This window comes from Lampetra fluviatilis, chromosome 25 (assembly GCF_964198595.1).
Source record: "Lampetra fluviatilis chromosome 25, kcLamFluv1.1, whole genome shotgun sequence".
Lineage (NCBI taxonomy): Eukaryota > Metazoa > Chordata > Hyperoartia > Petromyzontiformes > Petromyzontidae > Lampetra > Lampetra fluviatilis.
The window spans coordinates 1,045,499-1,062,739 of record NC_136299.1 but is presented as its reverse complement, the minus strand read 5'-3'; the positions used below and the strand labels follow the sequence as shown (position 1 = coordinate 1,062,739).

The 17,241-nt window shown below is 50.8% G+C and overlaps 1 protein-coding gene across 1 annotated transcript in view; it reads right to left on the bottom strand.

Annotated features, from left to right (window-relative positions):
• LOC144941642 (putative acyl-CoA dehydrogenase 6) overlaps positions 1-17,241 on the bottom strand; it is a 50,926-nt gene that overhangs the window by 5,402 nt on the left and 28,283 nt on the right. The window contains exons 6-7 of the mRNA XM_078867987.1: positions 16,604-16,777; positions 15,363-15,524 (exon numbers count right to left, since the gene is read on the bottom strand). Of these exons, the coding sequence (XP_078724113.1) occupies positions 15,363-15,524; positions 16,604-16,777 (336 nt within the window). The remainder of the gene's footprint in view (positions 1-15,362; positions 15,525-16,603; positions 16,778-17,241) is intronic.

Genomic DNA, 17,241 nt, shown 5'->3' with positions numbered 1-17,241 from the left:
GTCCATTTGCATTGGAGATATCAAATTGTCGGGACCCGTTTTCGTTTCGTCTTCTTTGGCGGTTCCTTGTCTATTGGGCACTGATTTTTTGGCTAAAATGCCCATTAAAATTCTTATCGATCAACGATGCATTGAACTGCCATCGGGTCGCCGGATTGCATTTTTGACGAGCCCTACTGACATTCGGACGGCGTGCGCTACGATACAAGCGGTGGCGACACAGACCGTGCATGTGCCCCCGGGTTCACAGATGTTAATTCCCCTCCGGTTGCGGAAACCATGGGTGAGGGAGGCTTCGGAACAAAGTGTGCTTCTGGGTCCTTCTAACAAGGCTGTCGGGGGTCTTGATTTATCCGTGGCTCACACTTTGGTGCGGGCTGACAGGGATCCGTTTGTAATGGTTTTGAACGCGGGGTCGCAGCCAGCTGTCATTCAACAGGGCACCGTGCTGGCTCATGCGGCGCGGGTCCCTGTGGATGATGGGTTGGTTGCGCAGGTGGCCTCGAGCCCCGCGCAGAACGTTGAGACAAGGGAGGACCTTGAGTGGGTCCATTCGCTATGCGCCGCCTCGGACGATTTGTCGGCGGTGCAGTTGGGTGCGCTGCGCGAGTTGCTCATAGAATTTTCTGATGTGTTCAGTAAACATAAGTATGACATTGGGTGCACGGATTTGTTGCACCACCACATTGAAACGGGCGATGCGGCGCCGGTCAGGCTAAATCCCTTCCGACTGAGTCCTGCGGAGAAGGAACATGTTCAGTCGGCTGTTAACGAAATGTTAGAAGCCGATATTATTTCGCCCTCCTCCAGCCCGTGGGGAGCGCCTATTGTGCTGGTTAAGAAGCAGGACGGGTCCCTGCGATTCTGCATTGATTTCCGTCGCCTGAATAAGATCTCTGTGGCTGACGCGTATCCGCTCCCCAGGATGGATGAGTCCCTCGATGCATTGTCTGGTGCGCGATATTTTTCGACTCTTGATTTGTTATCGGGGTTTTGGCAGTTGCCACTCGACGAAGAGTCGAAACCTAAGACAGCATTTCGGACTCCAGGGGGGCTGTTCCAGTTTAACCGGTTACCCATGGGACTTCACTCCTCTCCAGCGACGTTTCAGCGACTTATGGAGTTGGTTTTGTCGGGCTTGCAGTGGGATACATGCTTGATTTATATGGACGATGTCATTGTTTTCAGTAAAACATTTGAGGAACACCTCCAGCGATTGAGAGGGGTGTTCTTGCGAATGCGATTGGCTAAACTAAAATTTAAACCGGCCAAATGTCACCTCCTTCATAAGTCGGTTAGATACTTGGGTCACATTGTCGATTCTTCGGGGATCTCCACCGATCCCGCGAAGACGGATTGTGTCGGTTCTTGGCCGACACCTACGTCCGTTTCCGACGTGCGTAGTTTCATCGGGGTTGCTTCTTATTACCGGCGGTTCGTTGAGCACTTCGCCACTATTGCAAAACCCTTGCACGCTCTAACGGCGAAGGGAGTGAAGTTCAAATGGGGACCGGAGGAGGAAGCCGCGTTTCGCTCCCTCCGGGACGCCTTGGTGGGTGCCCCACCCTTGTGTTATCCCGATTTTGCGAGTCCCTTTTTTCTGGACACGGATGCTAGCAACATGGGCATTGGGGGGGTGCTATCCCAAGTCGTCGGGGGTGTCGAAAGAGTTGTCGCCTACGGTAGTAGGGTGTTGTCTCCGGCGGAGCAGCACTACTGCGTCACCCGTCGCGAGCTGCTTGCCATTGTCTTTTTTGTGCAACAGTTCAGACCATATCTCTATGGTCGTCACTTTACGGTCCGAACGGACCACGCGGCGTTACAGTATTCATTGAGGGTCGCCCAACCCTCGGGCCAGTTGTCGCGGTGGTTGGAAGTCCTCCAGGACTATCAGTTTACGACTACGTACCGTAAGGGGTTGCGACACACAAATGCCGATTGCCTGTCGCGGTTGTTGCCTTGTAATGAATGCGCGTGTTTGTCGGGATCGGCGCGCTGTAAACCGACGCTTGCGGGGGAGATGGGGGCACTGGCTGCGACAGCGGGCGCACCGATCGTGGATGATTCCACTGCCTCTCAGGGTCGGGACTCGCTGCTCTCGTTGTCGCTCAGCGAATGGGGCCGTCTCCAGATGGCGGACAGCTCGCTGCTAGCATTGCACCGCAAGGTGGGGGGTCCCGAGGGGGACCAGGAGCGCACCGGCTCCTATGTACTTAAGCAGGGCATGTTATTAAGATGGGACAGTTTGTCCCGGCGGAACGCACTCGTGGTGCCTTCCGCTGTAAGGGGGAGGGTTGTCTTGGCGGCCCACGAACGCCTCTTGCATTTGGGAGTTCACAAGACGCTTGCCCTGCTTCAGCGTGACTATTACTGGCCGGGAATGAGAAGTGATGTGGTAAATATTCTGAAGGGGTGCGTTGAGTGCGCCAGACGTAAACCACCGCCCGTGGCAGCTAATCCACCGCTGCAATCTATTCAGGTCTCGCGCACTAACGAGCTCATTGCACTCGATATTTTGGGGCCCTTTCCAGTCACGCCGAGAGGGAATAAATACTTGTTAGTGGGGGTCGAATATTTTACCCGATGGCCTATGGCGTGGCCTCTCGCTAACCAGTCGGCAGCGGCTGTGACGGACGCCTTCGTCCAGGGCTATGTCCTGGACAAGGGGGCTCCCGAACGCCTGCTCACCGACCAAGGTAAAAAAATTTCGAGTAAATTGTTGCAAGAGGTGTGCGATCTGTTGGGTACCAAGAAGGTGCGTACCTCCCCGTACCACCCGCAGACAGACGGGATGGTGGAGAGACTTCATAAAACTTTAACTTCCATGCTGTGCCAGCAGGTGTGTGAGGCACATGTAGATTGGGACCTGCAGGTCCCGGGGGTCCTTGCCGCGTATAGAATGGCCCCCCATGCAGCTACGGGGTTTTCCCCATTCTATTTGATGTACGGTCGGGAAGCTGACCCGCCAATGGAAACGCAACTTGGCCTGTCCGCTCCACGAAATAATTCTAAATTGGCAGAACATATTAAGTTTAATATTCACAAGCTGACAGAGGCGAGGGAGGCCGCACGGCTTAATTCGCGGGCTCGCCAAATTGCTAATGAATGGTTGCGGGCACGGAAGGTGTCCATGCACGAATGGAAACCAGGTGACAGGGCCTGGCTGCATTGCCCTCAGGCACCCTTGGCTACGTCGCCTAAATTGTTGAGACCGTGGAGGGGACCCGTGGAGGTCGTGCGCGTTGCACGGCCCCAGTGCGTTCAGATAAAGTGGGGAAAGCGCCGTTGGTACGTTCACCCCTCCCGACTGAAACCGTTCTCGCCTCCATATGGCCTCCCCTTGTGTCGTGAGGGCCGAGCGTGTGACGTGACTGGCGACCCACAGGGGGAAATGTCTCTGCCTGATCCACACGTATTTTCGCCTGATCTGCTCCCAGGTGTCTCGGAACTGACAGCTGCCGACCACCGGCGGCCGGATCTCCGCGGCGGGGCCGGCCCTTTCAGGCCCGTTCCGCGCCGTCTGGAGCTGCCGGAACCGCCGGACGGTCGTCAGTGTCCCGCCCCATACGACGGACCAGCCAGACGGACTCGCGCCAGGTCGCGCTACTTTGCGTGACCCGCCTCGTGAGGAGTCGGGGCAGTTGGAGCGCCTCGTCACTGCGTGTAGTCGCAGGGACGCTGGGCGCGTTCGTTTTCTGGAATTCGCGTGTATTGTGTTGTTGTTGACTTTCTTGTGTTCGTTGTCAATTTGTACATAGTTCTTGTTGTTGTTGTTCTTGTTATGTTACGGGGCACACTGGGGGGTTACGGGGTTTTTTTTTTTGGTTTGGGTTGTCGTCTTATCGTTGCGGTTGGTTGTTGTTAGCAGCCGGGCCGGCTGCGAGCTATGTGGGAGGGGGTGATGTAGTGGTGATACGCGCTGGGGGTATACGTCGTGTGCCAGCGCGTATGTACGGGTGTGTGTGTGGTGACGCGCGCTGACGGGGAGGAGCAGGCGTCAGCGCGGGTGGGGGTAGTGCTGCTGATTGGCTGTGTGCCGGTGACGCGCTGAGAGGGAGTGATCGGGTGGCAGCGCGGTGTGATTGGTCGAGGAGTGGAAACACGCGCTGGGCGGAAACGGATCGTAGAGATAGCGCATGGTGATTGGGTAACTGAGGAGCGGTGCCGACGTTGAGGTCCGCATCCGCTCCGTCTCCCGGGAGGAAGGGATATATAAGGTGATGCACAGAGGAGTAGAGGGGGGAAGTGGAACCATCTAGGAATGAAGACGAAGGTGCAGAGATAGAGCCCGGAGAGGAGAGTAATGGAGAGTAAGGGAGAGTAATGTAGAGTAATGGAGAGTAATGTACAAGGTGTAGCCAGAGAGAGAGAAAGGTCTACACGAGCCGAGTAATGTACAGTGTGTAGCCAGAGAGAGTGTAAGGTCTACACGAGCCGAGTAATGCATATGGTGTAGCCAGAGAGAGTGTAAGGTCTACACGAGCCGAGTAATGCATACGGTATAGCCAGAGAGAGTATAAGGTCTACACGAGATAGGTACTGAAGAGTGTGTAGCCGGAGATGTAAGGTCTACACGAGACGGGTACTGAAGAGTGTGTAGCCAGATGTGTAAAGTCTACACGAGACGAGTGAAGCGGAGGCGTAAGGTCTACACGAGACGAGTAAAGGGTGTAGCCGAGGCGCAGAGTCTACACGAGACGAGAGAAGAGTGTAGCCGAGGCGCGGAGTCTACACGAGGCACAGAGAGCCAGCAGCACAGAGTCTACGGGAGTTGAGAGAAGTGTGGAGCGGAGAGAAGAGGTCACGAGTTGTATCGTTGTATGGTGACCGTACTGTGAAGAAGAGAGGCCACGCGTTGTATCGTTCAAGTCAAGATTTAATAAAAGAAGTGTGTTCCCATCAAAGGAGTTTCCTGCCGTCATTTCCAATACTTCATTTATAAGCCGCCATATTCAGCAAAAAATTGAAACGGAAGTGCGGATGTTGCATAGAAAATTAAAATAAATTAAACTCAACAGATAAAATTAGTGTTTGAAGTCTGGTTTTGAAAGCACCGATTGTCAAGGCTGATCAGACTTAATTTGGCAGAATGTTCTAGACCACCAGGGCTGCAAATGAAAAGCTCCATACTGCTGTCCCAGGTCAAGTGGATTTCACACAGCAGGTCTATACTAGATAAGTTTAGATTTAGTGTTGGTACATATGGTGGATGGTATTGCTCAGGTAAGTTGGTTGACCATGTTTCCTTGCTACAAGAGCTGGGGCTGCAAGGTTGAACTGGACTCACACACATTGGTAACCAGTGCAGCTCCTTCAGGTTAGCAGAGCTCTTAAGAGGTGAGGCCAGGCAAATTACTCTGATGAGGAGGATGTTTTGGAGACCCTGGAGATGTTTGGAGGCCATTGTTTACTCCGTACAGAAGAAATCAACTATATCACATACGATGGTATATGCAATATCCTTATCTATGCAATTTCAACATCCTTATCGATGACGTAGAGTTCGTGGATAGTAAGTGTATAACTGAATGAGCTCGCCAAGACGTGATCCAAAGATGTTTGTCCAGTGTAATATCCGACAACTTGAGTTTGCTCCATGTTTTTTTTTATGGGCGGTCACACGCGGTGTGGGAGATGTGTGGATGTTGAACTTCTTTCGCACCATACATAAAAAACCATGGTCACATGCCCCCATGCCACAAGGCCATGTGACACGGACAGATTGATCCGGATTGCTCGGCAACCCTGTGCCACAACCTGGAGGAGATGGGAGCTGCGAGCCGCCAACGGAAATCTCACATGATGTTGTGGCTGACATCGGGGAGGCATCCCAACTGCAGGAGCCGACAGTGCAGAGGTGAAGGAGACAACCAGGTGATGCAGCGGTTGTGAGCCGATAGCTAAGCAGCCCCACACTGATAACCAGCAGAACCCAGGAGCCAGGTTGCTGTTGTATATGTAGTGACACAGCGCAGACTGCTGTCCAGCAGCGGCAACTGCGGTGGAAAGATAGTGCACATGTCGTTGAGCATATACATGGGTGTGCCGGCAGGGCGGAGGAACTGGGACAAGGGTCACGGAAGACCTCATCGAGAGGCCCCTGGAACCCGCTAGTGGGTTCGAGAAGGGAGGCGCGGCCAGGGCGGAGCCAGGCCACGTCGAGTAGAATAAAAGCAGAGGAGAGCGAGTGCTCCGGGCTACCGGTTCTGGGAGTGGACTTGTCTCGTTGTCGCTGTTGTCTTCGCTGCTGCCTTCGCCTGATAATTGCGCAGCCGGACAGTAGTGGGCTGTCCTAATCGACGCCGTCGGTGCAACGCGGTCAGGGTTGTGTCTAGGCTAGGCTGTACGGCAACGTGGTCGAGAGACGAGGCGATCCTGTGAGTGTGAACGGCTGGAATGTTGTAACGGAATAAAAGGTGCCTCCTGCAACTACCTCGTCTCTGACTTTGTGCTACACACACATGAGGACACTACATCAGTGGGGTTCCAAAGAGACCCCAAAGAGGAACCCACCTGTAGTGTAATCGGGACAAGGACGGCGAGACGGTCATCCCTCCGACAGCCCCAGGACCCCGGTTACAAGTGCCCGTTGGCTGCAGAGCAGCGAGAGAGAGCCGCCGCAGATGGGCGTGGAGAGCGGCTGCGCATCTGCGGGGAGAGCGGCTAAGCATTGCGAGGAGAGCGGCTGCGCATTGACGGGGAAAGCGGCTGCAATTTTTTGCAGTCGCGCGCTGACCACGTGGCATGGCGGAGGACCGCCGTGAGGAGAGGAGCGCGGGACATCATGGGGGGCGCACCCCGGGCGACGGCGTGGAGAGGAGTCACGGGGAAACCACAGCTGGAGCTTCCATCGGAGTGGGAGCAGGGGAGCCCAGACGGGAGACCATGCCGTGGCCAGAGGGCGCCATTTTGAGGCAAGCGCGGGAACGCGTGCAGGTGGCGCGAAGGTTGGCGGCGCTGCAAGGAGCCGCTCTTAACCTGCTACAAGAGGCTCGCACAAGATTCTTCCAGAGAGTGAGAGGAGACCGAGTACACCCTATGTCTTCCGGGAGGTGCTGCTGGCACTGGGATGGGAGGCATACCCGTACTTGGGTAAGGGGGCGCTCGACTTTCGGGTGGCGGAAAGGCTGAGGGAGCTGGCGTGGGAGTTGAGGATTGCCCTGCCCTCCGCAGAGTGGCCCGAAAAGTACAAGCCTACGAGGAACACCAGCATCGGTCCAGGATGGAGGCTGCAGCATGGCAGATGGAGGACATTATGGCGGCGTTGGGCGGCCGGGGAATGCGCACAAGAGGATCCCCGCGGGTGGACCGGTAGCAAGGGCAGTTACCTACGCCCTGGGAACTCACGGCCAGGTGTTTCATGTGTGGCCGGTTGGGCCACATCACTGTGGAGTGTCGGGATTTCAGTGGGGCGCCGGCAGTGTCACAAATGCCCTCAGACCCGCCGGCAATGTTGACCAAAACCCAACCAGACCCGGGTCTCTGAGGTCTTCCGGGTCCGCCGATTTTGTGAGGTCTCGGGGACCGGATCTAGACAGGTGCGGCAGAGCAGAGAGTAGCCACACCCTTTAAGCCGCGGGCTCCTTCTTCCTCCATCTCTTCCCATCCCTTGGAGTTCCGGAGGTGCAAGACCCTGCTGAGACAGGGGTGACCGGTGCTAGACTGTGTCACGTGAGCTATGTCCTGGTATTGGCGGACTCTCCCTTGCACGGTGGGATCCAGGGGAGAGGAAGTGTTGGGGTAAGGGCCTGGGTAAGGGGTTGTGTTGGGCATGTTGCTGGTTTGCGGGGGGGGGGGGGGGGCGCTGCATTGTGCGAGGTGTTGCCGGTTCGCAGGGGGGGGCAAAGCATGTGTGTATGTGTGGTTGGTTCATGGGGGGGCACCGCGGTTGTGTCGCAATTGTAAAAAAAAAGTTTTTATTCTTTTATTTTCATGTTCGGTTGTATCGGTGTTAGGGGTGCTCCTCGGAATTGGGGGTTGCTCTGCCTGTCCACCGGTTGTGGCAGCCGGGACGGCTGTATTTTTTTAATGAAGGGGGGGTTGATGTAGTGACACAGCGCCGACTGCTGTCCAGCAGCAACTGCAGTGGAGAGTTAGCGCACACGCCATCGAGCACATACACGGGTGTACCGGCAGGGCGGAGGAACTGAGGCAAGGGTTTCGGAAAACCTCATCGGGAGGCCCCTGGAACCCGTGAGTGGGTTTGAGAAGGGAGGCGTGGCCAGGGTGGAGCCAGGCATGCCGAGTAGTATAAAAGCAGCGGAGAGCTCCGGGCTGCCGGTACTGGGAGTGGACTTGTCTCGTCGTCGCTGTCGTCTTCGCCGCCTTTGCCCGATAATTGCGCGGCCGGACAGTAGTTGGCTGTCCCGGTCGACGACTACGGTACAACGTGGTCAGGGTTTTGTCTCGGCCGGACATTACGGCAACGTGGTCAAGAGAGGAGGATCCTGTGAGTGTGAACGGCCAAAATGGGGTAACGGAATAAAAGGTGCCTCCTGTAACTACCTCGTCTCCGATTGTGTGCTACACACACGACGCAGTAACTCCTCCCATAAAACTACAAAGGCCCAAGGAGCACCCCCTGCTGCTCAGCAGTGTCCCTCAGACAAAGGAGGCCAAAAAATCTGGAGGTTAATTACTCACAAGCCTTGGCTTGGAAAAGTTGTTAAATTTAGATTGACCACCATCTCATAAGAAAATTTTCAAACATCATTGTATTAAATGTTAACTTGATGATATAATGTACTGTTATAGGATGATGCAGCTCAGGTCAAAAGGTTTAATAATTAATTATTTTGCTTATTTTATTAACAATTACTCTTACGCCATATGGTCTGGGATAAGCAGGTAAAATGCAAGGGGTAGAACAAAAGCCACACCCGACTGCCTCTGTTTTCTCAGTGGCACTCTTTTACATGCCAGACCAGGTATTCATATTGAGGCCGACTTGACCTAAGGAGGGAGTCATAACCAGCAAATAACTGCACTGTATCGAGGGAGAATCAAACTGGGTAAACCAGGCTCCACAGAGAGTTCAAAGATATTCCAAAGGGCAATTAATAACATCTGCACCCACACAAGCCTTGAGCTGACCTCTGGAGGAAGTATGGCCAAAGTGCAACCACTGGCGTCAAGATGTCCAGACAGCCAGATCAAAAGATCCACTAAAAACTGACCGGATAAATGCCAGGGGCGTGATAGGGAGAGGAGCTTTGGGCTTTGATGTGTCTTAGGGAAGAAATCTCTATATAAAAATGTATGAAAATCATACAAGTCAGTTTTGCAACGGCAAACTCCGGGGGCACCCATAATCAGCCGAGTGTTGAGTTTTGCAGAGGCAAACTCCAGGACTGGCACTCGTAAGATAGACAACAGTATTGAGTCTTGCAGAGGCAAAGGCTCTATATGGCTAAGTGTTGAGTTCTGCGCTGACAGACTGAGTATCGCTCAAAGTTTTATTCCACGTTTTTCCTAATGTTTTGAGTTACTTGCAGAGTCAATGACTTCGATAAGTTGTACTGTACTCAGCTAAGACTTGTGAGAAGCTAAGAGGTGTGTTAATGCATTTTCATATAATACTTTGATCAGCTAAGATGTGTGAGATGTTAAATGGAAATTTGAATTATTACTACTATAATGAGCCAAGAATGTCTGTTTGTGTGAAACGCGCGTGACGTCACTCCACATGCCGTACCCCCCCCCCATCATTAATATTCATGAGCGGGTGGATTTGTACACTCGCGCAAATTCACTTTAAGTTTGTCGTTTCTTTATTGAAAGTGAATATAATAAATAATTATATGCAGCAACAAAGTGAATTTGATTTTCGATTTAAAGCTTTTGTGAATGCAGGGATTCATCTTCTTGGTTCTTTCGGTAAAGTCACGTAGGATGAAAATCATAAAATAATAAAAATAAAACAATACAAAATAATTCTCACGACGTTTCAGCCACAACGCAAGCAGCCGTTCTAAGGTGGAGAACAGGTCTGTCGAGAAGACAGAGTCTGAATGACACGTCCCAGGCTTGGAGCGACTATTTAAGCTGGGATAAAAGAACCAAGATGAAAGTGGATTTGGTGTCTTTATTGATTTCTTCAGCACTTGAATCAAAAGGTAAGTATAATTTATGCTTCTACATTATGGTAAAATAGAAATGTATCGGTGATTTTCCAGATATTGTATCGAATTCCAATTTATTCAACCCCAGTGACCGAAAGCAGAAACGAATAAAGTATCAGAGCAGTCAATTTGAACAAATTGAAGGTCAGTTATATACAGTGCTACAGTGACATGAAGTGAGGTGTTTTATGACATAGTTTCGTGCAAGATTCACTGCCATTAAATTTACACAAGATACAATGAAACTCTGCTTTTTCGTAAATATTATAGCTTCTGTCCTAGGACGGACAAACAAACTAATACACCAATATCGAGAGTGCACGAAATGTTGTCTAAGCTATAGACTGGAAAAGTTCTGTTGTCCAAGTGATGAAGATTCTATGAGTTTTGAAGAGTGAGCGTCGCAGCCCAGAAAAGACCAAGGAAGATTTTAGAGAAAGACATTTCAGTAATAGTAAAACAAGTAGACTGACCAACTCTTTAAAGAGAGGTGGAGATGAAACATAATAAATGCATACAAAATAAATAACGATAGGGGGTAAAGGAAAAAAAGTTTGAGAAAGCGAGCACACAGGAGCGGTGGATACGCCGGCGAGCCCAGTAATAATAATACAATTTATAACGCACGCAAATTTGCGGACTTAACGGCCACAACTCAGAGGCGCGGAGCCAAGCTCAGAGTCGCTCGAAAGCATGGTTATAGAGGTGAGTTTTTAAGTCTCTCTTGAAGGAGGCGATTGAGGTGATGCTGCGAATGTGCAGAGGGATAGCGTTCCAGACTGTTGGGACTGCCACCGAGAAGCGGCGCATAGACATGACCATCCTGGATCTTGGTATCAAGAGGAGGTCGTGAGTTGCGCTGCGCAGGCATCTGCCGTGTGCTGAGCTGCAAGTTGTTAATAATGAAGAAAGGTACGGCGGGCAGGCAGATGTGAAGGCATTGTGGCAGAGGCAGGCGATCTTGTATATGACCCTACTGGCGATGGGTAACCAGTTGAGGGCACGGAGACAGGCTAGTATGTCAAGACGGGGATGAGTGTGGCCAATAACGACGCATGCTAGGTTGTTTTGTAGTCTTTAAAGTTGTTTTAGGTTGCCAGTGGAGGTCCGGACTAGGACGGAGTTGCAATAGTCAAGGCGAGACCCAACTATGCAACATGCCAATGTGTTGGCAATTTCAGTGGAGATGAGAGGACGTAGGTGTCTGAGAGCCTTCAGGTGAAAGTTACATGAACTGATGATATGCTTGGTTTGACGGTCGAAAGATAAAGTTGAATCTAGGATGACACCGAGGTAGCTGAAGTGATCGGTGAACCTGTATGCTGTGACCGAAGATGTGTATGTGTGTTGGGAGTGCTGATGAGTTGAGACGTTGCTTGGTACCTAACATGATGGCCACTGACTTTTTCGGATTAAGGGCTAGATTGTGTGCAGTGAACCACTGTTGCAAGGCGGTGGTACATTCCGAGAGCCTCTCGAATCCAGATGCATTGCTAGAATCGATGGCGGTGAATAGAAAAGTGTCATCCACGTATGAGTGGTGCTTAACACCGAAGCTTGCGATGAGCCGGCCGATCAGGGAAGTGTAGGCTGTAAAGAGCAGGAGACCTAGTACAGAGCCCTGGGGAACCCTGCATAATGCTTTTGTTTCAGGCGATGTGGACGTGCCCACCCTGACTGAAGATTGCCATTCAAAAAGGTACGAAACTATCCACTTGAGTGCTGAGCCACATATACCGAAGTCGGATTTCAGGAGGGAAGTAAGGAGCGAGTGGTTGATGGTGTCGAAGGCTGACGAAAGGTCCAGACTTACAAGTGCAACAGTGGAGCCGGAATCAATGATCGTTAAAATGTCATCGAGCACTCTAGTGAGTGCTGTTTCTGTGGAGTAGTTTTGACGGTAAGCTGACTGGAAGCAGCAGTAGTTTGCGGAGGAGATGATGTGTGGTTCTAGCTGGGCGAGGGCTAGTCGTTCAAGGAGTTTAGAGAGGTTCGAGAGATTAGTGATGGGACGATAACTAGATGGGTCATCTGGGTCGAGACTTGGTTTCTTTAACAAGGGAGAAACCAGGCCAAATTTGAGGTTGGACGGAAAACACCCCATAGAAAATGAGGCATTTGCGATGTTCCTGATCATGATGGCGAGTTCCGGAGCACATTGCTTGAACAAGGAACCTGGGAGCACATCGAGTGGAGATGACTTCAATTTAAGTGATTCAATTAAAGAGAAAACGTCTTTTGTAGACACCGGCTTAAGCGTAGTTATAAAGGTGTCTGGGTGAGTGCTTACAATTTCAGGTAACTTCGGCGGGGTACAATGGTGTGGTGTGAGTAGACGTGCACGAGTTTGCGACGGGGATTAGCTTGTTGGTTAAGTAAGTATTAAAAGAGGTGGCAAGTTTCAGTGAGGCCAGGGGATCGCTAAGGTGAGGGACCATGGTGCTACCAGGATGTAGAAGTCTTTGAGGGTTTTCCATAGAATGCGCGGATTTCAGGTTTCTATTTTGATGCATTCTTCAATGTAGGAGGAACGTGAGACAAGGATAAGTTTGTTAGTTTTCCTGCAGGCAACTTTGTAGGCAAGTCGATGGGCAGGTAGACCACTACGGGATGCGATACTTTCAAGGCGCCTCCTGGTTCACTTAGCAATGATGGCATCTCTTGAGAGCCAGTGAGTGTCGTGGAAGACTGCCTAGCAGTTCGTGATTTTAATGGAGTTTGTCCAGCGCCACCCTCATGTCAGCTTCTAGTTGGAGAGCGCAGACGGTTGGATCCGATGATGGGGATAACATTGAAAGCGAATTTGCAAGGAGGTGGCGTAAAGCAGAAAACTTGATACCCTTGAAATTACGCGAGTTGCGGGTGAATTTTATGGTGATTGGCTTGGGAATTTGGAGGGAAAAAAGTATGTGGCGGTGGTCGGAGTAACTAGTTTGGAAAACTCCCAGTGCAGTGATGCGTCGATGCTGGTCAGGTTCCAGAACCAGGTCTAGCATGCTCTCAACATTTGTTGAGAAAGCTCTGGTGGGGCCTGAGTTTGTGATGACCAGGTTATGGCAGGCCAAAGTTGACTCAAGGTGACTATCGATGGAGGCTGGGGTATTGCCGGGGCAATTAAAGTCACCTGTAAGCACGAGCCTGTGAGATGGGTTAGGAATCAGATGAAGGAATTCCGAAAGCTCGTTTAAGAAGGTATTGATGCTGCCATCTGGAGGGCGATAGATGGAAATTATGGAAAAACACTCGTTGTTAGTAGTGAGGCATACGGACTGGACCTCGAAGGTAGCGGGAGCCATCGGTAGATATAGCTCTTTAATTTTCAAGTGTGCATTGTAAAGACCGCTAAGCCACCACCCCACTGGTTAGTTGCGCGAGGTTTATGAAGAACCTTGTATTCCGGGGGCGAAACTTCCAGAGAGATGGCTGGCGGGGAGTCTTGCCTGCACCAGGTCTCAGTAATGAGCAAAAGGTCGACGTGGTGGTCCGAGATGGTATCGTGAATCAGGGCTGATTTGTTGGTAATGGAGTGTGAGTTGAGTATGCCGAGGCGGATGTGTGAAGGTGGATGTGAAGATCCGTAGAGGTGAGGCGTCGAGGGAATAGAGGAGATGGCTGGTTGAAGGTTAACCTGTGAATGGCGGCCCCTACTACCTCTGCAACAATGGTGCCGATGCAGTCTCTGACGTTGACCTCGAAGATGCCCGAGGCCAGAGAGTGTCCGCAGGAGCGCGGATTCCAGGTGCAGGTGATGAAGAGATGGTGTATGTCGAGGCCCTATTATATCAGACCATGCTGTACCGATGGTGCTGATGAAAGGGCCCGGATTCGGGTGGACTCCAATCAGCGGCTCTGCTGCCCGGAGCAGCAAGTCGAGGTAGCGTTGTCCAAGCTCCACGCCATCAGCAAGCACTTCCCCGTACGTAGCAGATACGTACACGCCCGTGTAAACACTCGTTGAGTGCGTACATGGGCGTACAGAACCACGCAGGCGGGGCGTACAATGGAGCAGCCAGAAGAACACGAGGTCCAGTGGATTGGCTGACAACGCGCTGTGCTCCAGCTCGCAGGTGATGCAGCAGGGTGGACGAACCTCGAAGAGCTCCCGTTCACTGGTGGTGCTGGGCAGCAGGCAAGCCAACTCTCTCGTGTTGAGGAGATGACAGTCTCTGCTTCACGTTCCCACTCGCTGATGGTGTTGAACAGTGGATGGAGAAGGTCGAGCTCCCACTTGCTGGCGATGCTGGGGCACGCCAAGCTCACACTCACTGATAGTGCCGGAAGAAGTGCCTTGTGAGGACGTTGCTGGTAGGAACCGTACCCAGGGTGGCTGTTAAGCCGCGCTGCATGAACAATGCAGCCAGCGTCCTCCAGCCTTGCGAGTCGGAGCAGCAGGCCTCGTTTACCCGCACTGTCCCTCAGCTGTGCGATGCGGCAGATTAAGCCGGGTTGTGTTACACTGCAGCAGCCGGCATTTTACAGCTGTTGTAGCGCCGCGAGGCGTGTGCAGTGAACACGGAGGCAGGCGGGGTTGGGTGCAGGGATCTGCCACCACCCAAAACTCGGGCGACGCCAAAGTAATAATGAAAATAATAAAACAAAATAAATTATAAGGAAAATGTAGTGGAAGATGAAAGTAAGACGAGCGGTGGTGAGTGAAGAAGGACATGGGTAAGGTACGAGGTGTGGTTACAGTTGATAAACTGTGAGAGCGACCCGGGACTGCAGCCAGCTGCGGCGCTGGCATGCGCACAGACACACAAACATAAAAAAAACATTTATACACACACACACAAAGACCCTTCATTGGACATGCAGGTGGTTGGGACAAATACGAACACAAACACACGCATTAACTCAGGTGGCAGGAGAAAGATGGAGAGCTGTACAAATGGTAGGATAAGAGAGTAAACATGAACAAATCTGAGATAGAGACAACGGAAAGTAAGTTTAAATAGAAGTGAACAACAAGAAAAAATTAAGAAAATTGAAAGTTAATTGCAGGCAGGTGTGGCGAAAACATCTTTGTTCCCTGCCAACCCGAAAATGCCTCAGGTCAACAAAGGTCATCCTACACAGACCAACCTCTGCAACAAAATTTGTCAAAATTGCACAATTTGCACAGAACTGTAAACAGATGAGTACTGCCTCAGTGCACATTTGAGCAGGAAACCACTTTGACTTTTCAGCTAAGCTTGACTTTTCAGCTAAGCACAAGCTGAAATGGCTACAGACAGCACTCACCCACAGCACGGTGGAGCAGTGAGCGCAGCAACTCTACTTCAGTCTGTAGCTCCGCGAGACGGAAATGCACCGTCTGGTTGTAGAGGATCGGCTGCCCAAAAGCCTGACGACTCCGCGTGTACTCTATTGTCTCCTGTATCACCACCTCCATCGATTGCAAGACTGCGCAGAGTGGAAATACAAGACACCAGTATTGACGTTTACAGCGAGTGACTCGTGGCCAGGCGGCTAGGTGGTAGAGCGAGTAACTTGTAATCGGAAGACACAGGCGGCCGGACGTGGTGCTGGTCACACACCCCCTTCTGTGCTGGGCCAGCCTTAATAGGTGCATGCGAACACAATTCCCAATGACGTGTGTAGGCTACACAAGGGTGTTTTTTTTCTATACGTAGAGGGTATATACTTGGGCATTGACTCAGTCCATCATCCCACCAGGGGTGTATAAAATTAGTACCAGCTTGCATCAACAGTGGTTACCCGATGGAGACTTGCCTCCATGTGGAATTTCTACAACTGGTTCAGGTCTGTGAAATTTAGATGAACACCACCTTAATTCTCATTTGAACAGAAATCGCTTGGACATATGATTCACGATTATGTGCGTGCTCATTAGAAAATAATTGTATTACCTGCATCATACATTACTCTGTAAAGCGATGGTTTTACATTAATTAGTCCACCATCACCTTAAACACCAATCATGATAACCATTATTTTCGCAGGTGAATTATACAGGCTCCTCAGCAAAAGACACCACAATTTTCACCATATGCATTTCTTAAAATAATAAACTTCTTGATGACCCTTGGGCTACATCCATTTCAAAACTTTTAAAAAAGTCTGCCTCAACAGCAGACCATGCTTTCCCACCTGATGACGGACGCTTATGTTGCGCCCGAAACGTCGTAATTTATTTTATTTATACCTACGTGACTTTACCAAAAGAATCAAAGAGTAATAGACTTAACTTAAAATTATAGCTTACAAAACACACGACGTTTTGAAGTTTTGAATGAAGTAATCACATTTTCAATATCCTTTTATTTACGACTCATCTTTCTTCCAAAGTGGTATTTATATTCATCACAAACCTGCCCTGCTAAAGACATCACTGCCTAGCCTCGTCTCCGTGGCCTTGCGAACGATCCCACTACAGGGGGGCTGTCAGGTCAAGAGGTGCACGGCAATGGAAACGAATTGAGAAGAAGAGAGAAGAGAGGACGAGTGAGCGCAGCACATACTGATTGCCGTTGCACACAGCCGCTCCTGCTGGAACTGAAGCATCTGGTAGGCGAAGCCCTTTCCCTCTTCCCCAATGCAGAATTTGGCTGGCACACGAACGTCCTCAAAGAATATCTGTGCCGTGTCGGAAGAATGCATGCCAATCTTGTCCAGATTTTTGGCGACGTGCACACCTTCAAGAAGAAAACATTTTCTCTTAGATAAACAAAGACACTGAATTGGTAACAATCACACCTTTGTTAATGTATTAACCTGGATATAATTTGCACAATCATCTGTAAATGTATTAAATACTCCATAAACACGAAGCCAAGATGTTCTTCATAATAGACGCAAAGAAAGCTCTATAACTCGTCTGGGGATACCATCCTGCCCCGGTACTGTGGCTGAGCCATTGCAGGATACAATCCAGTTGGGTTACAGTAGCCACAGTTTGTGTCAAGCAATCGGATTGCACTGCATTGCACTCATCAACCATATGGTCAAATCCAGGATGAAATACCACGCGATTGGGCACAGTTCAATCCACACTGCTGCCAAGGGTGACTTAAGTACAGATAATTTCACACACCCCTACAAATACAAAGATCCTCTGTATAACCATACTAGACTGTTGGGGTAAGCGAGTTGACCTAGA